General features: G+C 35.3%; 4 protein-coding genes across 5 annotated transcripts; 2 read left to right on the top strand and 2 right to left on the bottom strand.

Moving 5' to 3' along the window:
- The first annotated feature begins 2260 nt into the window (after positions 1 to 2260).
- Positions 2261 to 4464, top strand: LOC132172881 (cytochrome P450 71D8-like). Its single transcript, XM_059584443.1, has 2 exons — positions 2261 to 3190; positions 3765 to 4464. The coding sequence occupies exons 1-2, from the start codon at positions 2309 to 2311 to the stop codon at positions 4374 to 4376; spliced, it is 1494 nt and encodes a 497-aa protein (XP_059440426.1). The 5' UTR covers positions 2261 to 2308; the 3' UTR covers positions 4377 to 4464.
- Positions 4465 to 4568: 104 nt separating this feature from the next.
- Positions 4569 to 7059, top strand: LOC132171454 (protein AGENET DOMAIN (AGD)-CONTAINING P1). The gene is made up of 3 exons (XM_059582768.1): positions 4569 to 5083; positions 5442 to 5909; positions 6794 to 7059. The coding sequence occupies exons 1-3, from the start codon at positions 4634 to 4636 to the stop codon at positions 6806 to 6808; spliced, it is 933 nt and encodes a 310-aa protein (XP_059438751.1). The 5' UTR covers positions 4569 to 4633; the 3' UTR covers positions 6809 to 7059.
- A 1228-nt stretch (positions 7060 to 8287) lies between these two features.
- LOC132171637 (uncharacterized) lies at positions 8288 to 8980 on the bottom strand. Its single transcript, XM_059583008.1, has one exon. It carries the CDS (start codon positions 8901 to 8903, stop codon positions 8418 to 8420), a length of 486 nt encoding a protein of 161 aa, XP_059438991.1. The 5' UTR covers positions 8904 to 8980; the 3' UTR covers positions 8288 to 8417.
- A 3986-nt stretch (positions 8981 to 12966) lies between these two features.
- LOC132172882 (intermediate cleaving peptidase 55, mitochondrial) lies at positions 12967 to 24044 on the bottom strand. Of its 2 annotated transcripts, XM_059584444.1 has the most exons (14): positions 23736 to 24034; positions 22828 to 22902; positions 22393 to 22656; positions 21928 to 22020; positions 21312 to 21518; positions 20463 to 20566; positions 20200 to 20266; positions 18712 to 18819; positions 18185 to 18277; positions 17639 to 17729; positions 17325 to 17395; positions 14767 to 14822; positions 13960 to 14020; positions 12967 to 13452 (listed from the first exon to the last, which is right to left on the bottom strand). In XM_059584444.1, exons 1-14 carry the CDS (start codon positions 23781 to 23783, stop codon positions 13339 to 13341), a joined length of 1452 nt encoding a protein of 483 aa, XP_059440427.1. In that variant the 5' UTR covers positions 23784 to 24034; the 3' UTR covers positions 12967 to 13338. The 2 variants fall into 2 exon arrangements, with proteins under 2 accessions (XP_059440427.1, XP_059440428.1); XM_059584445.1 differs by lacking the exon at positions 12967 to 13452 and having other exon boundaries at positions 17330 to 17395; positions 23736 to 24044.
- Positions 24045 to 24235: the final 191 nt, after the last annotated feature.

Below are 24235 nucleotides of genomic sequence, written 5' to 3'. Positions count from 1 at the left end.
AAAAAAAAAAAAAACTTGAAAACTTAGGTACTAAAACGATAATTAACAAAAAAAAAAAAAAATCAAAAGCTAATTATAAGCACTGTCATGTCAACTCAATAAAATAAAAGTGTGATTTTTAGCACTACTCTATTTATGTAGACGAGCCCAAGATTGGCACTGCCACGTGGCAAAGTGCACAAAAAAATGACGACCGATTATGATAAAGTTCTTATCCACGGACCACATTTCAAAGAATTACAGGTCATGTTGTGAAAATGATAGGTTGACCATATCCATAAACAAAAATTGCACATGGTTTTTGACCTGGAATTGATGTGCATGCTTCATTTGACACTGGAGAGAGCCAAGTTGGATAATGGGATTAGCCCTTTGTTTTTTTGTCTCTTTTCTTTGAGGACTTTTCACTTGGTGGAGTACAACAATGGCAACTAGGGCCAAAGCAAAAAAAAAAACAAAATACAAAAGGATTGAGATGAACCATGTTGGTCTTTTGCCCTCAATTTGAAATTTGCTCTAATCTCAGTGGCGGAGCCAGCCTTTTCATATTGAAGGGGCCGTTAAACTAAAAAAAATTTCTTAAATTTTTTTTTTTTTTCACCGTGTAATGAATTGGTACTTTTTTTTTCTATTTTTTCTTCTTTTTCTAATCACTGGTACTTAAATACAATGATGAATTGAGCTTAGAATTGTGTCAAATTCTCCAGTTAAATGTTTAAATTCTAACAACCAATATTCTCAATAGTTAATAACAAAAATATTCAAATTACAAGACCACTTAGATTAGGAATTGAACTAGAGTACTAACCTCAAAAAGTGTGACATGTGTTAAGTTATTTTGCACCTCGTTGATTAACATCATATTTTCATTTGTGATGACGCAATTCAGGATCAAACTCCAATAAATTAATATCAAATTCATTGACAATAAACTAATATCAAATTTACATACCAAAAGCCCTAATTTAATAAAGTCGAAATTGAGAGAGTATCTGATTTAAGAAATTGAGAGGGACTAAACCACATAGAGAGAAGAGAAAGGGAGAGAAGAAGCCAGAAGCTTGAGAAAGGGAGGAAAAAAAAAAACAAAAGAAAGAGAGTGGATGGTGGGAGACAAAGAAATAAAGTATATATTATAAAACAAAGTGAGTGGTGGGGAAGGAGAAAATAAAAATAAAACAAAAAACAAAAAGGAGAAAGAGGAAGTTGGCGGAGAAGGTGGGAAAAGAAGAAAAATGAGAAAAAGAAAGGAAAAAGAAGGCTGAAGCGCGAGATTTGAGAAGCTAAGGAGTAATGGAGGAGTTTAAAAAATTCCACGTAGGGGCCGCTTATATATTTTTCTCTTAATAGTTTGAAGGGGCCGTGGCCACCTCTGGCCTCCATGTGGCTCCGCCACTGAGTAATCTATAGCAGCAGCTAGCAAGTGTAGCAATCAATTGATTTCGTCTACATAAATAGAGAAATGCTAATTCCCTTCATCTACATACTAGCAGTAGCATAGATGCTCTATAGTTCACTCACTTTCTTATATTTAAGAAAAATTTCAAAAAAAAAAAAAAAAAATCACAAAAACTCACATACGTCAATTTTCTTAAACTTAACCAATATCATTGGGTAGTTACAATTTCTCAATGTGTAGGGAACCAATATACATTATTTTAATATAAACATTTATTTTTTATTTTTCCTCTTTCATCTTTTTGTCTTTCATTGAATCATTGAAGATTGTGTTGAGATTTTGTAAAAAATGTGAGGGTTGGTAGGAAACTTATATTTTGTAAATAAATAATATTTTAATGGTATAGAGAAAACTGAAAAGTAAGGGAAACTATTGTGAAATACATTTCGATAGAGAAGCAAAAAGTAGTTTTGTTCTCTAAACTTAAAGAAAATCAAAGATAAGTTACTACTAGTACTCTTAGCATTTGCTAGCTTTACTCCATTTCATAACTCGAAAACTATTGTGCATGCCCGTTAGCGCAACGGTTTTTACATTAGCACGCTTGGTTGTGCACATGCACAACGGTTTTCGCACTAGCACGCTCGGTTGTTGCTTGTTTGAATTAAAAATTAAAAAAAAAAAAAAAAACTTTTTAATTATTAGAAGAATGATGTTATTAATCCTCCCATGATCTAAGAAAATGCGTGCTTGTTTAGGGATGCAATATAATTGCACTAAAAAAGTCAACGTTTTACTACTGGCTGATGGGATGGGAAATCCAGCTGTTGATCATAGCACTATAATACTGCAACTATTGTCAAAGAAATACGTAGATCCACAATCACTTTTTTTTCTCTCCTTTCTGCAATGGTGCTGCAGTATTCCTTGGCTCTCACCATTTTCATTCTCTTCCTCTCTTTGGTTTGGCTGTTGAAGGCATGTAAAAGAAGATCCAAGCTCCAGAAGTTGCCCCCGGGGCCATGGAAGTTACCTCTCATAGGAAACTTGCACAACTTGGTAGGATCACTGCCACACCATGCTCTCCAAGAACTAGCAAGGAAACATGGAGATCTCATGCACCTACAACTGGGTGAAATTTCTGCAGTTGTGGCATCATCCCCTAGGATGGCCAAAGAGTTCATGAAAACACATGACCTTGCCTTTGCACAGAGGCCAGAGTTTCTTGTTCCTAAAATTATGTTCTATGGTGGCTCAGACATTGCCTTCTCTCCATACGGTAATTATTGGAGGCAAATGAGAAAAGTATGTGTATTGGAGCTCCTAAGTGCCAAGAGGGTCCAATCCTTTTCTTCTCTTAGAGAAGAAGAGGTTCATACTCTCATTGAGTCAATCCATTTATCTTCAGGATCTGCAATAGATTTTAGTCAACATATTTCCACTTTGACAAGTAACATTGTATCTAGAGCAGCATTCGGGAGCAAATGCAGAGACCAAGATGAATTTCGATCGTTGACCAGGGAATTTGTATCATTGTCAGGAGGATTTGAGTTGGCTGATTTGTTCCCTTCACAGAAATTTGTTCATGTGATTAGTGGGGTGAAAGCTAAACTAGAGAAGATCCATGGGAAGATTGACAAGATCCTGGAGAACATCATCCATGAGCATAAGGAGAACCTGATGAGTACATCAACTGAGCAGGAAGATCTTGTTGATGTCATTTTAGGCCTTCAGCAAAGTGGTACACTTGAGTTCCCAATCACAACCAACAACATCAAGGCCATCATTTTGGTTAGTATTTCACTATTTTGCTAGAATCCTAAATCATTCTAAAAGAATTGTGGTGTTTAATAAATCCTTTGATGATGTGTTTTTTGTATTTTGATTGAAAAATGTATTTTGAAGCGACGTAAAGGTGAAAAGAGTTTTGAATTTTTTCTGATAAAAATTGTATGTTAATGTTCTAATTTTTTTGGTAGAAAGAAAAAAAAAAAAAAAAAAAGAGAGAGAAGGTTATCAAACAAACCCTTAGGACAATCACATATGCTGAAGCTTTTTCCAAGATGGCTATGATTTTTTTTTTTTTTTTTTGTTTATCATTTTCCTCTGATTTATTTTCAGGTTTTTCTAATAATATTAGGACTTTTAATTTTTTGGGTTTTCTTATATATTAACTTTACTGCTTCTATAACCTTAGGATTAAAATACATAACCCATAAAGAGGCTTATATTGAATCTTGTTTTATCATTGAAATCATTAAGTTTATTATTGAGTTGTTTCATAAAAGAAAAGTTTCTTTTATTCTCCATTTCTTTTGTTGTCATTTGTCATGATCATTATTCTAAAATTTGCAACTTTATCCAGGATATATTTAGTGGTGGAGTTGACACTTCATCTACAACAATAGAGTGGGCTATGTCAGAAATGATGAGAAACCCTAGAGTGTTGAAGAAGGCACAAGTTGAGATAAGACAAGCCTTAAAAGGGAAGAAAAAAATCCATGAAAAAGACCTTCAAAATCTAAGTTACTTGACCTCAGTGATCAAAGAAACTCTAAGATTACACCCTGCTGGTGCTTTGTTACTCCCAAGAGAATGTGGAGAGGCATGCGAAATTGATGGATATAAAATACCCATCAAAACCAAAGTCATCATAAATGCATGGGCAATTGGAAGAGATCCTGCATATTGGCAAGAAGCTGAGAGCTTTATACCAGAGAGGTTTGCTAGCAATTCAATTGATTTTAAAGGGACCCACTTTGAGTATATCCCTTTCGGGGCAGGAAGGAGGATGTGCCCAGGAGTGTTATTTGCTTTAGCCAATGTTGAACTTCCTCTTGCTCAGCTCCTTTATCAATTTGACTGGAAACTCCCCGGCACGATGAAACCAGAGGATTTGGACATGATTGAAGACTTTGGTGCTGTTGTTAGAAGGAAAAACAACTTGTGTTTGATTCCTACTTCACTTGCCCTTTGAGGCATTGTAACCTGACAATTACTCTGTTTTTTTAAGAATAAGTGTTGTGAAACAATATAAAAAGTGAGAATAATTAACCAATGATAATTAGCCGTTAATCCTTGTTCTTTTGAATATGATATTGTATAATATTATAGTATTACGTTTTTTTTTTTTATTAAATTATTTTATGGGTAATAGTTTTACGTTTGATTACAAAGGCGTGAGCGAGTGGAGAGTGACTTCAGCGACCTTTAAGATTCCCTTAAACCCAACCAATGGCTCCCAAGCCCACCACCGTCAGCACGACCCGGTGGCGGTTCCAACCGGGCACCCGAGTAGAGATCAGCCCAAACGACGTCGGATTCGTGGGATCCTGGTTCACCGGCACGGTCCTCAAAGCCTACCGAAACAAATACCTCGTCCAATACGAGACCCTGGTGACGGACCTCGACCCGTCCGAGCCCGTGCGCGAGACCCTCGACGTGTCGCAGCTCCGTCCGTTCCCATCCCGGGAGACACTGCGGGAGCTCCGGGTGGGGGATGACGTGGACGCGTACTACAACGAGGGGTGGTGGGAGGGCGTGGTGACGGAGGAGTTGGCGGGTGGGAGGTTGGGGGTTTTCTTCAGGGCGTCCAGGGAGCACATTGGGTTTGAGAAGGAGGACCTGAGGCTGCACAGGGACTGGGTTCACGGGAAATGGGTTCCGCCATTTCAGCAAGACGAGGTGGGAATTTGATGGGTTTTACTGGGTTTTGTTTGGTTTGGCTGAAAATGGTTCAGCAAAGATTTAGTTGTGGGTTTTTCTTTTTAGCGTTTGTTCATGTACTTCCTATAAGAAAAAAGACCATATTTGTGCAGTCAAAGGTTGAAGAATACAAAGCCTAAAGCTTTTAAATTTATGATTATAAAAGTATAATCATTCGTCATTATCATATTCTACTTTTATCTTGTATGCTTATGTGGTCCTGTTTCTCACACAATTCACGGGGTAAGACAATCTTAGTAGCTGATCTTTTTTGCTGGGTGTTTGTGTATAATTCATCAATCATCAGTGCTCACCTTCTTTAGGATTTGAATTGCAGAAAGTGTCAAGTACCACAGAGGTAAAAGTAAAATCTATTGAAGCAAAAACAACCCAGGAGATATTTAGCAAGGGGACACTGGTTGAGGTTGGCAGTGATGAAGATGGTTTTCATGGTGCTTGGTTTGCTGCTACCATTGTTGCAGAAGCAGTGGGAAAGGGCAAGTTTCTTGTCCAGTACCAGAGCCTGAGGACAGATGATGATTCTGGCTTTCTAAGAGAAGAGATTGATACCCTGCACATTAGGCCTTATCCGCCAGAAACTCTTGTTGTTGATCGTTTCAATCTTTATGAAGAAGTTGATGCTTGCTATAATGATGGTTGGTGGGTCGGTGTGATTTCTAAGGTTCTTGTTGGCACAAAATACCGAGTCTTCTTTAGAGACACCAATGAGGAAATGGAGTTTCAACACTCTAACCTAAGGCCACACCAGGAGTGGATTGATGGCAAATGGGTTATGGCTTCCCTTGTATGTCTTCTCTATACTTTAAACAACTTTTGTTGATCTGCTTTCTTTTACTCCTCCGTTAAATCATCACTTATTTTTAATAAAAATTGATGAATTTAATCATTTAATCTATATTCTAACTTGGGCAAGCTTACTAAAGGTAAGGGGCCTAAGGGCATGGCTATTTGGTCAGCTTTAGGGTTCAGGCAGGTTGCTAAAAATTGAAATGAGGATAAACTTCAGGTATAGGTAGGGGGCTAAAAGTTGAATTGAGGATAAATTTGAAGGGAAAGTTTGGCCTTTCCCCGAGATATTAGGGGAAAAAAATAATATTGTTAGTTGAAACTTGAATTCTATTAATATTTTGATGGATTCTGCCACAAGAAATGAAGTGGAGTAAATGACCCCATGTAAATTTGCAAAAAGCCTTGGCCAGCTTGTTGCTACCTGTTTTGATATAATCAATAATTTTCTATTGATTTAAGCTTGTGGGACAAATAGTAGTTTTAACATGATATCAAAATTAGAGGACACCAGCTCAAACTCTTACTCCGTCATTCACCTCATTTTTCAATCAAATATCTCACGGTGCTAGACCTTACTAATTAAGCGGAAGTTTAAGCCAACACGAAAAAAATGAAATTTTGATTAGTTACACCCTCCACCTGTGGTAAGATGGTGACTACACCATGTCAGTGTTGGGCTGTTGGGGTGCTGATGGGAAGGAAGTTTCATAATAGGGCACAGTTTGAAACCCACACGCTTCATCTTTCTTCTAATCTTTAGTTTCTTACCTTGGCAGTATGCATCATTCAGCCCAACCAGCAATATAATTTATAATTTGTTTTTTTATACATATTTATGTATATGGTAGTGGAGTTGTTACTGATTTGAATTCATGTCAGGCTCAGGAGTTGTGATAGCTGAAGAAATCATCAAGAAAGGCATCCTTTGTGTACCTGGATTGCTTGCTTAACACACTGCTAATTTTAGTGCCCATTTGAAGCATTTCTCAACTTATTAAACCAAAGCAAAAAGCTCATGATGTAATTAATTAGAGCTGTTTTTCAGTATACTGTTGAATTATCTTAAAAGTAATTTATTAGTTCTGCAGCATATGAAAAGGGCTTCTCCCTGTACTGTCTGTTGAGTAGTCTTTTCAAATGGACCATCTTGCTGTGTATGCTTGATTGATGATGGATTACTTGCTGCTTAAGAAAAAAAAAATTGGGTTTTACAGTTTCTTCTAGGTCATCATATCTGTTCTTATAGAATTAGGACCAGGCACAAGCCATAGATGTAAAAGAAGAACTAGTCCATTTTCGGCTAGAATATCCCAAAGTAGGTTGGTTGCCTTCTTTTTAAATCAGCCATGGGTTTGGACCCATCATATATATATATATATATATATATAAGCCGCCTACAGACCGAGCCTAGTAGCATTCGCAAGTTTATTGATAGTAAAGTATGTTTTTATGACATTTGGATTTTTTTAGTAACATTAAATTATATTAACATCTACTTTTATTTTTTTATATCTATTTTCTCACCCTCATAATTAGTTTTTTAAATTATAATTAGATTTATAATTAATTTTTATTGAATTTTAATATAATGTTAGTTTTAAAAACCACTTACTGGCGTGGAAAAAATAAGAGTATGTATAACATTATTCATTGTTAAATGCAACAAAAAATCTTAGCTGCGATATTTTTTTTCATTTGAAACGGAAAGAATCATGTTCCGCTTATTACGCATGAAGAGTAGCATTGATGGAGATCAACCTCTCAAGGCTCAAACCATACAAATTTTCTCTAATTCAATTTATAAAAATAACATCGATTTTTTAAGCATATGAAAAATACATTTAAAAAAAATAAGAATAAAAAATTGAGAAACTTCCTCCTTCACCCAACCCTATCTTTTCACCCAATCCAATCTGTAAAATTATTTTATGAACAAAAATTTCCTTCGAATTTGGAAACCTAATTTTTTGGAAATTAAACCAACCCAGATATTTTTGTCCAAAACTGTGTCCTTTAATTTAAAGTACTAGGAAGTTAGGAACTTGCTATTTAAATATCTAGCAAGGACAAAAACCGACACTTTCATGGTTTCATTAGAGTTATTAACTTACTCGGAACTACTTTAGACAAAAAGAACTCTGAATCGGCTCGGTGCTTCTTCCTATCCACAGCGATTTGCTCAACAAACCAAGAACATATATTGAACCCCTTTTACCAGGATTGGTCTAAGTTTCAATTTTAATTAAAATTATGCATTTTTCATTAAGAAAAAAAAGTGGGTATTGTTATTTAATTAAAAGGGTATTGTTAAACCCTAACTTTCCATGGATCTTTGAACTATAAATATTTATTGAACTTATGAGCAAACCATGATGAAATAGTAAATATAACTTCATTTTATTATGAGGAAAGCTAGAAAAAGGCTACAGATTAAGCATAACAAACAGTACCCAGATACAAAATAAAGCCTGTTTTTGATTAGAACTCAAAAGGGTCCTAAAAATCAGACCTCTCTGACTTCCACAGCTTCCTTCACATCCTTGTTTTCCTTCACTTCCTTGGCCTCCTCCTCAACTTCAAATGCTGTGACAGGAAATGACCTGAACAGCCCTGCAGGAGTTTTGAAAGTGATCTTCCCTGTAGGGGGATCATCCACATAGATTTCATTCAGAGTGACCCAGATCAAGAGCTCCTTTGTCTTCACCCCAGTGAGCTTCTTGATCCTGTGTTGCTCAACATATGCTGTCACTTCAGTGGCGTAGGTCACAAGCTTCCCAATCTTCTGAAACTTGTGGGTTGTCTCCTTTTTCTGCCTCAGCCACACAAATCCTGTCTCCCTCACATACCCACATTCCTCAATGTCTTTCAGAGGCAATAGGCCATTGGGCAACAGTATTTCCTTGAGCAACTCTTTCGACTTCTCTTGACAAATCTGATCCCCCTGGTAGAACTCTGCCTTGGCCTTGATCTCCTCTGTCACCACAGACATCTTCCTCACCCTTGATTCCCTGCTTGTTTTCTTTGTGTGTGTGTAAGTGGATTATGAGAACAATATGGGATGGTTAGATAAAAGAGATTGGGTTTATATAGTGCTGAATCTTTAGTTTTGCCCTTACTTTTTCCCAGAATTGCAATATTGCCATCAAGTTTATTAAGAAATAAACATTCATTCTGAATTTATCATCATCATCACATCTGGCTAATCTCCTTTTTCTTTTTTTTTTCTTTTTTTGTTGTACTTTATTAAATTTTTCTGAATTTTCACGTATTTTGACATTATTTTTTTCATGTAAAAAGACTTTAAATTTTCTTCAATGTTTCTTGTTCGTTAGAATTTTCAGTTAAATATTGACAAAATTCAAAAAATACTCCAATTTTTTTAAATATAAAATAAAAAATTGTAAAAATTCAGACGTTAGTAAGGATTTAATGAATTTGAAAAAATACTTATACTTGAATCTTTGCAAATTTTTTTTTTCTTTTTTTTTTTTTTTAAAAAAAACAGGTATTTTTTTAATTTTAACAAGATTTAATAAAAAATACTAATAGATAAGAAATATTGTAAAGCAAAAAACTGAAAGTTCGATATCATAAATTGAAAGCTTTTGAATGTTAAAAAGGTAATTTAAAAAAACGTGAAAGTCTAAGAGATTTTTGAGTTTTTTTTTTTTTTTTTTCAACAATTAATTGGAACAATAAATTATTTAAAATTCGTTAAATCAGTCAATATAAAATAAGTTGGTTGCTTTATGACCATATGGGTATTAAGTAAAGGCAAGATGATAGGCATGGATGAAGAATAGTAGGGGCAGATGAGGCAGTACGCTGGTTGTGTAATTGCATTAATAATGTAGTTGAACATTTATGGCAGAATTAAAGGGAAAGCAGTGTGTTAGGCAGTGGGCAATTAGAGTATTCCACGTATGATGTAGTTGGGACTTGCTAACCTATTTATTGGGGGTTGACGTCTGTGATGAATATAGAAGGGAGAGTATCCGTTATCCACCAACAAACTCCCCACTTCAACGTAAATGACTTTGTTTTTTTATTTGGCCTTCGTTGCCAAAAACATCCTAATAAGACATGTTGGCTGTCATCAATGTAGTAATTTCTCTTTCGATGTGTAATATTAAAAAATCAGTCAAAATTTTATTTTTAATTTTGTTGTAAAACCTAATTTTAACAGTATTAACAGCTAAAAATATCCATTATGTAGTTGTGGGAGAAATAAAAAGAGTAAACACAAGTACAGCAGTTCGATAAACAAGTAGTAGAGACAATTGATGTTTTGGCGCTTAGCAATCAGGCACAATTCATAAATATTTGACAATCTCTAAAAGTCTAAGTGTTGAACAGTTGAACTACAGTATACTCATTGAGTCATAGTGCTAAAGGTCTATTTTCATGATCGGTAAAGTCTTGCAGATAAAACTTGTTTATTAACCGACAAATATCATCGATTCAGTTGTAAATTGAGACCAAATTCATATGGAACCATGTTTATTTTTTGGGCCATACGAGACTACGATTGTTCATGGCCTCTGCTGACCTCCTGCATTCGTCTTTGCAATGTGTAATGCATAAGACTCATTTTTAGAGATGGGATTAAATTCACGAATCTAATTTTTTGGGCAAATAAATAAATTTTTTTAAAATGTCAATATCGGAGGCCATGAGAGCATGACCCATTCGAGCTGTCCTAGTTCCAGCTGCTTCATATCATGTGTGGAGGAACTTTCCCAATCTGTCACTCATGTCAGCAATATTGGTCACCTATTTATTGGGGTTGACGGTGGTAATCTCGGAATTTTCTCTTTTTTTAATGATTTAATCAGTTTTTTTTTTTTAAAAAAAAAGAATTAATGATCTAATCAGGTTGAAGGAAAGAGCAGTGTCAGATGAGGAAAGTGTTAGCGAGTTGGAGGGTGTGAGATCCACGTGTTGGCTTGTGAGGGCCCGCCACATGCAGGCGTGTAAGGGTTAGGCAGAGGCGCGGAGGGTAGTGATGGTGAGCGGAGAGGTCGGGGAGGATGGTAGTGAGGCGTGTTTGAGGGTGGAATTGACAGAGGATGACTAGTTGAGTTTGAAAATCCCAAGATCTAAAAACCAAACTAGTTTTAAGAGCGGTGCGGTGGACAATTGGTTGAGAGCAACGGGTTTGTGGTAGAGGATGGGCTAACACTGCAATTTTGGGAGAAAGAGGAACCAAAAAAAAGAAGATTGTAAGAGCATGAGATGGGAATGGAGGGAGGAAAAAAGATCCATCCCTCCTCCCCTAGAAATCTAGTCGAAGGCGGATGAAGGCCTCACACGGAAGAAGAGGATATAGAGAGATGGGAGAGCTTCTCGGATTAGGATCCCTTACAATTTCTTTAAAATTGTAGATTCTCAAATTACACAATTTTGGCCATTTTTTGGTATGAAAACGCTTGAAAAATGTCACTTATTAAAAATGTGTTACGTTACAATTGAAAATTGAGTATATTTTCATCAAGTTCTTGTTCTCTATGTTATAAAAAAACTTTAAGCCAAAAATTGTCTTTTGATTTTATGAATAAGAAACGTCTATATAAAAGTGAAAAGAAAGCCTTTTAAAAAGAAAATTCTTTTTGGTTACTTCAATTAACACGCCACATTTTTAATAGGTAGCATTTTTTCAAGCATTTTGATGCTTAAAAATAACATAAATTACGTAATTTGAGAATCTATAATTTTTAAAAAATTGTAAGAAATCCTGATCCGAGCTTCTCACTCTAAAATGAAGAGAGAAGTTGGAACAAATAGTTTATTATATACCGTATGCTCGGGCTTACTTACTAAGTAAGAAAAATGCCAGATCTACTATTCATCTATAATTCTCAAACAAGGATTTTTCTTATAAGATGTCATTCTCCTAAAATTGAAGTTGAAAATTGCAGAGGTAAAAGGGAAAACAATAGACTTGACTGATTTAAGACAATTGAAAATTATGACTCTTGATATTTATTTAGTTTGTAGCATGGATTTTTCATTTATATCACAATCAATTAATTGCTCAATGTCATTTCAAAGTGATTACCTTAAGGGTTAAGTTTTAGGGCACGGGTTTTGGATATTTTCAAATGACCACGCTTTTAGTTGTGATAAAGGGGCATTGTCAACTTTTAGGATTTATTATTGTGTGTGGTACAACATATTCCCTTTGTTAGATCCCATTTCACATATGGATCACTATGAGTTTATGAGTTCATATGTTTCTCTTATTAGGGCAACAATTCGTGTTCGTGTATTGAATCAGGATTATAAGATTATATAAGTTAATCTTAACTCGATTCATTTAATTAAACGAATCAGACCTCTCAATTCTAACTGCTAAATTCATGTTGCGTTTGTATCATATTCATGCATCACGTTAAAAATTACCAACTCTAATCCGACTCATTTAATTAAACAAGTCAAACTTCTTAACTTTAATCCGCTAATTTTATATTGAATTCATATCAAATTCATGAGTAGTATACAAAATTGCCAGCCCTACTACTGTGTCTATTGAGGTAAAAGTACTTCAGTGAATCAATATTTCTAATTTCTTATGAGATCATTAGTCCCATCACAGGCCCTAATCAGTTAATGAATCGCCTTTTTAAATAAATACACAACTTGCCCACCTCCATGACATAACCCAAACCTACTAACTGTCTCCTTTACAGGACCATGACATTCACATGATTGAATGGAAGTAAACCCAGATCTCTTTTAATTTTCAAGACCAAACCATTTGTCGGCCACACAATTTATGAGTTTTATTATTATTATTATTATTATTATTATTTTTCAAAGTGGGGAAGGAGAGATTACAAGAACATAAAAAATAAAGGAGAAAATGCTAACAGTAAAGGAGCTGGGTCAAATAAATGACCCGGCCCATTGAGAGAATTGGGACTACCAGAAAAGGTGAAAAAATTAGATAGAGTTCCGTAAACGGAACAATCCGGAACAATCGGTTCCTTCACCGTCCTAGCTTTAACAGTTCAAGTAACAGCTAATAATAATATAAACTATATGAAATGATCAGCACTTCAAAATAAGCTTCTTTTACTGCAAAATTTCTTACTGATTATCTATACCTACAATGGATAAATGTAAAAAACTGTACAGACCCTGAAGAAAACAAAGGAGTGACATTCTACCACTAGCCTTTTTTTTTTCACCCTCTATGAGAGCAATATAACAAAATGGCAATGATTAAAATAGTTCAAAACTTTGCTACACAAGAATAAGGTTGCATGTTAAACCCAACTGATGCACAATTTGTGCAGGAAATTGCTCCCAGGATGATCAGTCGCTCCTCGCTTCCGAAATAAATCCAATTTGTTGGAGAAAGCCTTAAATTGATTTTCTCTGCTAATAAACCAGTCTTGACTCTTCAATTTATAATGGGATTATCAACTGGATGCAGCTCTGATCTTGTTAGGGCTCTCCATCCCGATTCCATGGCAGAAGTTATTTAGCAAGGATTCAATGTGTTTAACTTCTTTCGGCATTGACCCAGTGAGGACCTGATTTAAAAAATAGTGTGCATTTTAATACGTATCCAAACTTTATCAAATAATGTAAATCATCAATCAATACTCAATCAGCTCTTCTTTTATTTAGACAAAGATACAAATAGGTGGCACATTTCTGGACTAATGGAAGAGAAAAATCCAAGCCAGAAACGTGTCGATGCCTTTGTAATGATGTCTCTGTAAATTAATATATCAACTTGATCAAGCTACAAGCTAAAATGCTAGGAAATTATGGTTCTTATTAGTGATAGCTGTTATTAACACCACCACCTTTCTCTAATTTTAACCGTTAAACCAAAATAATACGGAAAAAAAAAATTAATTCAATACCATTATCAATGCATTACATAAAATTTTACAACTATCAAGAGTGTCTTATGCATAAAGAACACTTTTTTCTTCTTTTAAATTGTATTGCTCACAAGGATTGAAATACCAAATCTTCTCATGCAGTCAGTAAACAATAACAATTAATTTGAATTTAAATCTAATTTATACCTCATAACCAGTTTCTGTAATGAGGACCTCATCCTCAATCCTTATCCCAATGCCTTGATACCTGCATAATACATTCGAAGTCCTCAGCATATGGATAGTACCTAAATTTTATTAGAACATCTAATCCCAAGAAGCTACAAGCATATGGTTTAATGTTATTACATTTCAAATGAAGGGAAGAATTTGGAACTTAACTATAACATGTCATGAAAAAAGATAAGAGAGCTAACTGCAATGATAATAAAAGCAACTAATAGAATAAATGACATACACAAATCAAGAATAATAATAAATAATCTACAGAGCAAGTTCGGGGGAAAGTTATCGAAGTCCAAGATTCCAAATTATGAGGGAACAGGAAATTAGTCAAAAAAACTAACTTGAAAATTACTAAACCATACATGACATATTAGCTTATATACACAGTAAAGTAGACAATTACTATTCATCAAAAAAAGAAAAATGAAAAAAATGTAGACACTCAATTACTAATGTGTTAGAGAGTAACAAGAAGGCTGAGAAATTAATCTGGGTACTCTTGTATCAGGGCGTCCCCACTCAATTCGCTATAGGGGCATCACCCGCACATCACTAGAGAAAAGTGCAAAAGAAACATAAGATGTTCTAGCAGTCAGTAACTTCCATAATGAAAATTCTGCGGTGAGTTAAAAGCCCTTTAAATTTGCACTGCTTGAGCAAGCAAGAGGATAATTATAAACTGTGCTAAAGACCAAGCTCATAACAAGTCTCAATACATAAGATCACGAAGTTAGATATAACATTTATGTCAGGAAGTTCAACAAGTACCTCTCTGGACCATTGAAAAAAGATGGGATGTAGATTCCTGGTTCAATTGTTATCACCTATCCATTTGCACAAAAAGGGGGTCAAAATTGTAGTAAACAAATCAAAGTAGTTAAGCTAAAAGAAATGCAAGTTGACACGTACACCCAGCAAAGTGGCAGTTGGATGCTTATCATACTCACAAGGGGGAAAACATTCACTTGGGTACAATAATACGTCTTATTGGCAGGCTTTTGTATTCCATTCACGTGTTATGAGATGTAATTTTTAACATATTGAATACCATTTATTTCTCATTGTTTCCAGAAGACAAAGACTGGCTTTTGTATTCAAGTCACGTGTTATGAGATATAATTTATAACATACTGAATACCATTTATTTCTCATTGTTTCCAGAAGACAAATAAACCTCGGGAAATGGAGGGTTGCAGAACCCTATAAATTTGATATTGTTAAATCTACTATTTTAAACAGGTTGGACTGCAGAAATGAAGCTAAAATTTGTGTAAGCGAGTAAAACCCAGAAAAGTAGCTAGGAAATTCATGATAATTCTCTCTAGATACCAATACTAAGAGCATTCACATTGAGCTCTTTAAAATTTCTCTAAATTTGACTCTAAAAATACTTTAGTTGATTTAGCTAGCCACTTTATAAAATCACTAAACATCAAACTCTCTAAATATTTCTCTACTTTAACTAAATATTCTATTTTATTAATGAAACCAACATATAGACTCTTTGTATTAAAAATCTATTTTAATTGAGGGGAAAGAAAAAGAAATATGAAAACAAAAGAACATTAAAAAATAAATAACTTTTACTTTTGAACTCTTTACATTTAAGTACTTTTGAATCTTTACATTTAGAGAGCATTACGGATGTTAGAAGAGTTAGGGTTTGAGTCATTAGGGTTTTGGGGGTATTTTAGTCTTTATGGTATTTCCCTAATCCTATATAATAGGATGCTTGTATTAGGTTAACATAAGTTGAATAATATAATAGCCTCCGCCTTTTGTGTCTAAACCGTTCATACAAACTATAACATGGTATCAAAGCTTGTTTCGATTCTTGGGTAGTTTAGTTTTCTTCTTGGTGGCAGCACTGCCCGTGTGGGTTAGCCCACACGGGCAGTACCTTCAAAGAACTCCATAGAGCTGTTTTGTTCTTGTTTTAGGGTGACCGAAACTCCTTCCGGTGAAAAATATATATATATATATATATTTTTTTTGTTTGTCTTTGATGTTCTGTGATGCTGGCCGGATGGTTCTGTGGTGGTTTTCTGTCTTGTCTGAAGTGGCCGGAGTATTCTGTGGTAGCCGGAAAAGTTGCAGCAGCCATCGTAAAAAAAAAAATATTCCGACGATTTGATGCTTTTGGTGTTGAAACGTTACTGTGTGGCCCTCTATTGATTCTGTAGTTGCTGTTTTTGAAGTGGCCGGAGTGTTCTGTCTTCTCCGGCAAGTTCCGGCAATACTCCGGCAATGGTCCGGCGAGCCTCCAGTGACTGTTTCTGTTCTGTTTTTCAGTGTTTTTCTTCTGTTTTTAGGTATTGCCAGCCTGTTCTGTGTGTTTCCGGCCAGTTTTGAAGCCCCGACGAAGTTCCGGCGTATGTCCAGCGAAGCTCCGGCAAAGCTTTTTGTTTTTCCAATATCTGTTTTTCGGCGAATCTTGTTGGTTAATCATGTGAAAATTTGTTGTTTGTTTGTTGTTTGTGATTGATGTATCCGACCGGCCTTGGATTCTCCGGCGAGAACCGATCAAGTGATCGATGCATCCGACCGGCCTTGGTGTTTTACGGCGAGAACCAATCCCAAGATCGATGTATTCGACTAGCCTTGGATTCTCCGGCGAGAACCGATCAAGTGATCGTTGCATCCGACCGGCCTTGGTGTTTTTCAGCGAGAACCGATCAAATGGTTGTTCAAGTTACCAACGAGTTTTCGACCGGCGTTGAAGTTTTATTTAATTAACTTGTGTGGTCCAAGTAGTTCCAGCTTGAGGGGGAGTGTTAGAATATGTTTTCTAGTTGTTTTTCGTTTGCTTGTGCCTTCCAAGCTGGATTCATATGATGTATATGCTCCAACTTGAGGGGGAGTGTTAGAAGAGTTAGGGTTTGAGTCATTAGGGTTTTGGGGGTATTTTAGTCTTTATGGTATTTCCCTAATCCTATATAATAGGATGCTTGTATTAGGTTAACATAAGTTGAATAATATAATAGCCTCCGCCTTTTGTGTCTAAACCGTTCATACAAACTATAACAACGGACAAGAGTTAAATTTAATATTGAGTAGAGAATTTGTTAAATGGGGTATTTTGTAAATTTTTTTTTCTTAAAAAAAAAAAAAAAATAGAAATAGAGAGTACAATGTGAATGCTCTAACAAAATCTTCTTGATCCCCTAGAAAATTAAAAAAAAATTAAAAAAAATTAAACACCCACCCCAGCCCAAAAAGGATATGCTAACATTATCTTATCGTCATTAGCAACAACGAAATGCTAAATGGTACAGTATCTCAAGGTATCAAAAGTCAAATTGTTGTTCAATCAGGAGGCAACTTACAACACCTGGCTCCAAAGGCCGGTTATAGCTGATCTTAGAACAATCATGCACATCCATTCCCAGATAGTGACCTGGACAACAAAATAAATTAAAAATAATAATAATAATTTGACTAATTACATAAGCAATTTAGTACTTGTTATCTTGTTAATTAATCAATTTTAAATTTGACAAAGTAACACATTTGGAATACTATGGACTGAGCATCAAAGAGTAATTGTTATCACAAGGCTATCACTTTTCTTGCCTAATATTTGCCAAAAACTAAAATAATAAAATGACAGGAATATACGACAAGGGACGCATATAGAAACCTATAGAAGTTGGGTTCAGCTGGTGGTAGGAACTGCTTCCCTCATTTTTCAAAATTCCAATCTCCTTGAGTCCTTTTCGTAGCATTTCAACCTATGCAAGTACAGTTTTACAAGGATAAGATTATTAAAGTTAAACATAATTTAAGCTTAAAGCAGCTTCCAAGCAACCAAAATGGCAAATATATACTTCCACAAGGAGAAGGCCCAACAGGTAATCTCCATGTCAGTGAAATATAGTGATGACTGTAACCATTAACATGATACTTTTCCTGACAATTTAAAATTATTTTATACGTCAGATGGTTGTGAATTTTAAATTACTACACAATACAGGTGCCTTTGTAGCAAATAATATCATGAAGTTAGTCAAATAAACAAAGATGTAGATAAAACACAATGAAACAAATGCAAAGAGATTCCATCTCATAGATGAAATGCTATTCTTTGCTTTTTTATCCTTTTTCTTATAAGCTCTTATGGATGGAATTTTATTCTTTTCTAAATACAGCTGATGCAAAGGAAAGCCAGAGGATCACAAGATCATACTGAATAATTGTGAATTTGCTGTATGGTAGCACCAGGTTTGCAAAGCTTCAGGCATTCCTTGTTCGTTTGTAGTATAAGATAATAAAGCTCTTCCTGAAATAAACACATTGCCAGGTATAAGAGGATGTAAGAAGACAATATTATGATAACAAAAGTCAGTTATAAAAAAAAGTATTGTGATAACAAAGTTGATATGCTACAGAAAAACTCCAAGAAAAAAAGCTGGCAGAAATGATTACTTCGATATAGGGATGTTGTGGAAGAAGCATAAGCAATAACAATTGTTTCCGAGAATGGTAGTTATGAGAATACATGTAAACCTTGATTTCAAGAATTGTTTAGTAATAATCACTGACTAGGAAAACACATGAAACGAATTTTACAACAACATTACTTAATATTTTTGAATTTTAAGGACAAGATGGGGCAAGTATATCCTATCAAGCTTGTGTTATATATCAGATGGTGAAAATAGCTTCAACAAAGCATACTAGACAGAATAGAAACAAAATTCCATTGGCACATACTTGAGCAGAAGAGAAGCTACCACAGGGTGGCCAGGTGCGAGTAAGATCACTAACATAACCCTGCAATTCACACCCAACATCCATCAAAACAAGCTCCCCATCTTTGATCTGCAAAATAAATTTAAACAATTACAATCCTGGACTGTCCACGTACAGTAAAATGTAGGGAAAAAATTACAATTTACCTCCCTGTGATATACCCTACCTACATTTTACCTTTTTCAATTTTAAAAAGTAACACTAAACCTCCCTCTACTTTGGAGTAAATTGAAACTGCCAGTTTTTCCATCCACACAAACAGAAATGTGAACGTAACTTGTAGGTGAGTTAATTAACCAATAAAATAAAAGCACTTCACTATCAGTGTCTGCTGTCACATAGTATTTTTCCTCTCTTCCTCATCCTTAATTTTACTGGAAAAGCCAAAAAAAAAAAACTCAGAAACTCTCACGAGACAAAAAGGAAATATGATTTAATCTCAAAATTTTCAATACGTGGAATAAGAATTTCCAGATCTGATTCTCTGATTATTAATCTCATCTAGTTCCCCTCCATCTAGCTCCACTGCACTATGGCCACTCGTGCATATTCAAAGAACCCACACGAACAAACATTGCCATCCACCGTGGCTAACACCAACCAAACCCATGGCCTAAAATTCAAATTTGCAACCAACATATCAATCATCACCACATAACCATCAATATGCATCACCACCTAATCACCATAAAACCATTGGTAAACCCATTATCATCAATCTTTCATCCCATCACCATCCCAAAATCCAAGCCACTGCCCAAAACTAATGAACATAACGCAACCCTAATTAAACCCTCCATACAACGTTCTTGTGCTATCAACCTCCATTCACAAACCCACTTCACCAAAACCCCATTTAAGGGTTGTGGAAGATTCCTACAAGCAAAGTGAAAATTGGAAAAGGAATCATCTTTAATAATATTCATTTAGTGCAGAAGTTGTATTGAAGAAAACTCAATAACTAAAACAAGAGAAATGATCTAAAACATATCTATTGTTTAGTATTTTATGATTTTGTGAATTGATGAAGGAGAAAACTTACAAAAGGAGGATTTGAATGTGCCGAGGTGATCAGTGTAGAGGACAGAAGAATAAATGACTGTTACTAATAGCATCCTTAATGCCAAATTCTTCACCATCATCTTTTCCCTAAACTAATAAAGCCCAAGTCATTTCATATTAGGGGTAGAGAGAGAGAGAGAGAGAATATGGGTGGTGTAAAAAAAGTGACATGGATTTTTATGATCGACTCTCAAGCCATGTGCAAATCACTTGAATATTTTCCATTAGTTGGATTCAAAAGCTAACCATTTCAATTTAGTCCAAAACATAAAGATATTTAGTGTCGTTTCTCATAAGTGAGTGAAGTAAAACGTAGTAAGGGAACACCAAAGGGAGATAAATTGTAAATTATCTGAAAAATTGAATTGCTTTCATTAATGGCCTTACCTGCTGATCGTTTCGAGAATAATGTATAACACTAGCATTAGGTCCACCACCAACCACAGGGTTGAATCTGGTAAGAGATTTCAAAAATTAGTAAAACATTGGCAAGGAGTTTGCATAAAATAATATTGAACACCCATAATTTAATCCAGTCATGTTTGACACCCCGGCAAACAATTTTAAGTATAAAAGTGGAACATATAAACTGGTTAAAAACTAAATCATTCTTTTAGATCCAATTCCCCAGAAAGGGGGAAAAAACTTACGCCATTCTCTGAGCACCTCTCATTCTGCATTCATATTCAAACTTAGCTGATAGTACACCCTCAAAAGGATATGTCTTTGAATGAAACATTGTCTGCAGAAGAGCCTGCCCAAGACCAAAATACTTATTACATGTGCTGGGAATAATCCAATAAACATTACCAAAATTCATGTTCTACAAAGACATAGCATCGGTGTGAAGTGCTGTGACTACCATAATCAGGTGAAGAAATATATTTCACTGTGAAAGCAAGGCTAGCATGATAGGACCTCCCCCACCCCCCTTTTTACTTTTGTGTAAATGAACTGGGCAATGAGCAAGACCGAAGGAAATATAATGGACCTCCATCCCTCTCAAAATTAAAGTTTCTCGACTCCAAATGTTTTATTTGATATTCAAATAACTAGGCATTGAACCAACTGACTGTGTTGGGAATGTCATCCTTTTTTGTTGTCCAACCATATCCAAGGCCATAAACCAGGCTAACTAATTGTAGAAGCAAACAGTGCAACTTCTTCTTAGAAATAGTTGCAAACCAAATGATTGGTCAATCCTTTTCAGGGTGAAAACCAACTTGTGGGGTTGAGTGATTGAACTCTATTTATGTCATGACAAAATCAATTCATTTCCAACAAGTAATAACTACTATAGTATGACAATGTGATCCTGTAGATATCATGTCATGTTGCCATCTGTCATGCAATCTCATAGAAGCTTTACTAAATATTTCACTAATAACTGTCATGTAATATAAACAGTATAGCAGGTCCCTTCAATCAAAGAAGAAATGTGCCTAGAAACTGCTTATTTGCAAAGTCCATAATTGGCAATAGCGTAGACTTGGAAGTACCTGGCAAGCAACTGATGCAGATTCCCTCATCAACTTAAGCTCTGCTGGTGATTTTTTCCAACGTAACTCATGGGTTAAACTAGACAGATTTTCCACTATGCCATTTTTAGCTGCCTTCTGAAAGGGTTCCAGATGCATATATGTTGGCATGGCTGTCTGCTCATTGTGGAACAATTTGGAGGATCTCCTTATTATTTCTGGAAGAATCTGCAGTCAATAAAAATAAGTGTTACCATTGTGTGAATAACAAAAGCTTAGTAAATAGATCATGTCAACTTCTGATTGAACACTAGGGTAGAACCCACGGTTCAATTAACTAAAATATCAATTGATACGGTACTTTTCTTGCGACACCAGTTGTCAGAGTTTGGTATGAATGAATGTTGATCAAATGTCACACTTGTTTATCTAAATTAGGTTAATTGTTTCAGATCGATTATATGGTGATTCCAGCATGATGCAATTACCATGGATCCATAGATAAAAGAGGAACTGGGATAGGAACTTACCATGCCAAAAAATTACACTATTAATGCTTATAACCAGAAAATATGGAATCTCTATGTCCAAAATGCAATTCTCTGATTTTAAGCATCAACAAAAGTGGTCAATTTACCTCAGGTAATTTTCTAATTGAATATGCTTTATCAGCCTTGAACGTCCTCAACGCTGCATCAACTCCTGCAATTTCCCCTTGCCAAATAACATCCTATTAAATAACAAAGAAAACAAGTTAGTCACCATTTGAATTAATGCGCTATCCATGTAGGACATACAATAGCCACAATTCAAAAGATAAGTACACATGCAGATTAATGTAACTAGCTTGCCCAACGACAGCTTTCTCAGCCTTGCAGCATGTATAGTAGTAGTGACATCATGAGTCATATACGCAAATTTGGGTATACATAAAAAAATTACCATAAAAAATGAAGCAATAAATAGATGTTTGGTTATTAATCTAATTACAGCCCCAGATTGCATTTCTAGAGAACCAAAAAAACCAAAGATATGTGATGCCATTTCTGTAACAGAACTTGGTAATGCGAGAAAAAATTCCATTAAACAAGATTGGACATACATAAGGATCTGCTTCTGGCATGAACATGCATAAACCACACTCATGACCTAAAACCGCCACACTTCCAGGTTGTTGGCAACCAGTAATATACAAATAATCAGCATCTTGCCGAAATGTGTAAGGCACAACATCTGTCATCATCTTTACAGGGGCAGCCGCAATGATAGCCACACTCTTTTCTGGGAGAAGATCCAACAATTTTTTTCTCCTTGATATGTATTCCTCAGTAGTTATTCCAGGAGTGATCTCCCCTTCTCTGAGTAACTGAAAAGGGAACAAAATTAAGTCCAAATTTATTAAGGAAAATTAGAATTAGTACTGATATATAAGGCAAAATCACTATCCTACACAAGAAGGTGGCCACAGAGACATGCCTAGAATGTTCAATTTGCTAGTGCACACAAATTAATAGACATAGATGTTAAGTAGGAGAACCTGCGGATGAGATGCAGGAGTTGGCTGCCCAATATCAACAACCTTCTTTGTACAATATGTACGATAACCTGTAACCTGCAAAGTCAACTCATAGAACATCAAAGTTAGACTATACCTATGAAGATTAATGAACTAGCAATTTTTTTTTCACAACAGAAAAAACTTAGACCTATAACGTGAATTTCTATACCACCTGCCCAATAAAATTGAACGAACATTTCTACACTAGTGAGGAGGTATTATGAAAATTTGAAGAGGGGAAAATCCTCGATGTCTTCATGTCAAAAAAAGAAACTAAAAGAGAAAAGGCAATGCCGCAATAGAATACTAGAATCCACGAGCATCAGAAACTAGATGAAAAGTGAACCACAAACTACAATTGACATAAGGTGAAAAAACAAACAGATAGCGAGAAAAGAGTAGTTTGTCCTATCACTATAATATTCAGGAATATCTCACACCAATTAGAGAGTAGATGATTGGCACTTTTATTCTCACATACAAGAATAGCACGATGCTCGAGTAAATGGCCTATTGAGTAGTACCCATGTGATATTCCGATCCAAATATTAGAAAAACCAGAAGCAAAAAAAAAAACCCAGAATTGTAAAATTGGGACAAAAAAAAAGAAGGGAAATTCTTGTTACCAAACCCCAAAAGAATTGATATAAAATTCCCCTCGATAAATCTTCATGAACAACCATCAAATTTTAGACAAAAGTTAAATATGAGTTCACGGAAAAGCAACCAACTTTAAGAATATTAGAAGCTTCAGTTCAATACAAATAGGACAATTATACACCCATTGGACTATCTGAGCAATGCCCACTTCATAATTCAACCCAAAAATTATAAACCCGATTACATACATGTATTCGAACGGACATTAGTGTTTTCAAAGTACATACCTGTTTGAATGAGATTCTCGGCAGCAGTTTTCTTACTAGAATCTGCATTTTGTTGCTTGTTGCTTAGACAGAGATACTGTCTGAACAAACCACCAAACTTGGTGTCACTGAGATTTTCAGTTTAGGGTTTAAGGGTTCGAAAAATTTCTGACTTAACGGGTTGCGGGATGGTGGGGAATTTGAAGTCCAAACTGCGGTGACTAGTATAGTATTATTATTCATGCGACGCGCGCACAGACATGCATAACTGCTACAAACGACTTGTCGTACATCTCTACGGGCTACTTTAACGACATGCACACAGGCTGCCTGGCTCAAACGAGATGCGTATCCAGAATATTGATGGCGCCTAGCAAAAAGGGCAATCTTTAGTAAGAGGTTAAAATGCTAGCAACTTGCTGGTACATGTCAATATATATATATATATATATATGATCGGAGATTGTAAAATAATTAAGGGCATTTAAGTAAATTTAGTTTCTAAACTAAGGGCATTTTTG

This window comes from Corylus avellana, chromosome ca2, assembly GCF_901000735.1.
Source record: "Corylus avellana chromosome ca2, CavTom2PMs-1.0".
NCBI lineage: Eukaryota > Viridiplantae > Streptophyta > Magnoliopsida > Fagales > Betulaceae > Corylus > Corylus avellana.
Note: the sequence above shows the minus strand (reverse complement) of the source record. Positions and strands in the feature narration are given on the sequence as shown.

What these genes read in the sequence shown, in the direction of transcription:
- LOC132172881 (XM_059584443.1), top strand. Translation starts at nt 2,309, where the DNA reads ATGGTGCTGCAGTATTCCTTGGCTCTCACCATTTTCATTCTCTTCCTC. An exon ending in ACATCAAGGCCATCATTTTG is followed by an intron (nt 3,191 to 3,764) that starts GTTAGTATTTCA and finishes AACTTTATCCAG; the next exon opens with GATATATTTAGTGGTGGAGT.
- LOC132171454 (XM_059582768.1), top strand. Translation starts at nt 4,634, where the DNA reads ATGGCTCCCAAGCCCACCACCGTCAGCACGACCCGGTGGCGGTTCCAA. An exon ending in CGCCATTTCAGCAAGACGAG is followed by an intron (nt 5,084 to 5,441) that starts GTGGGAATTTGA and finishes TTTGAATTGCAG; the next exon opens with AAAGTGTCAAGTACCACAGA.
- LOC132171637 (XM_059583008.1), bottom strand. Translation starts at nt 8,903, where the DNA reads ATGTCTGTGGTGACAGAGGAGATCAAGGCCAAGGCAGAGTTCTACCAG.
- LOC132172882 (XM_059584444.1), bottom strand. Translation starts at nt 23,783, where the DNA reads ATGCAGATTCTAGTAAGAAAACTGCTGCCGAGAATCTCATTCAAACAG. An exon ending in CAATTAGAAAATTACCTGAG is followed by an intron (nt 21,519 to 21,927) that starts GTAAATTGACCA and finishes TATTGACTGCAG; the next exon opens with ATTCTTCCAGAAATAATAAG. An exon ending in CTGCATCAGTTGCTTGCCAG is followed by an intron (nt 20,567 to 21,311) that starts GTACTTCCAAGT and finishes GGTCTTGGGCAG; the next exon opens with GCTCTTCTGCAGACAATGTT.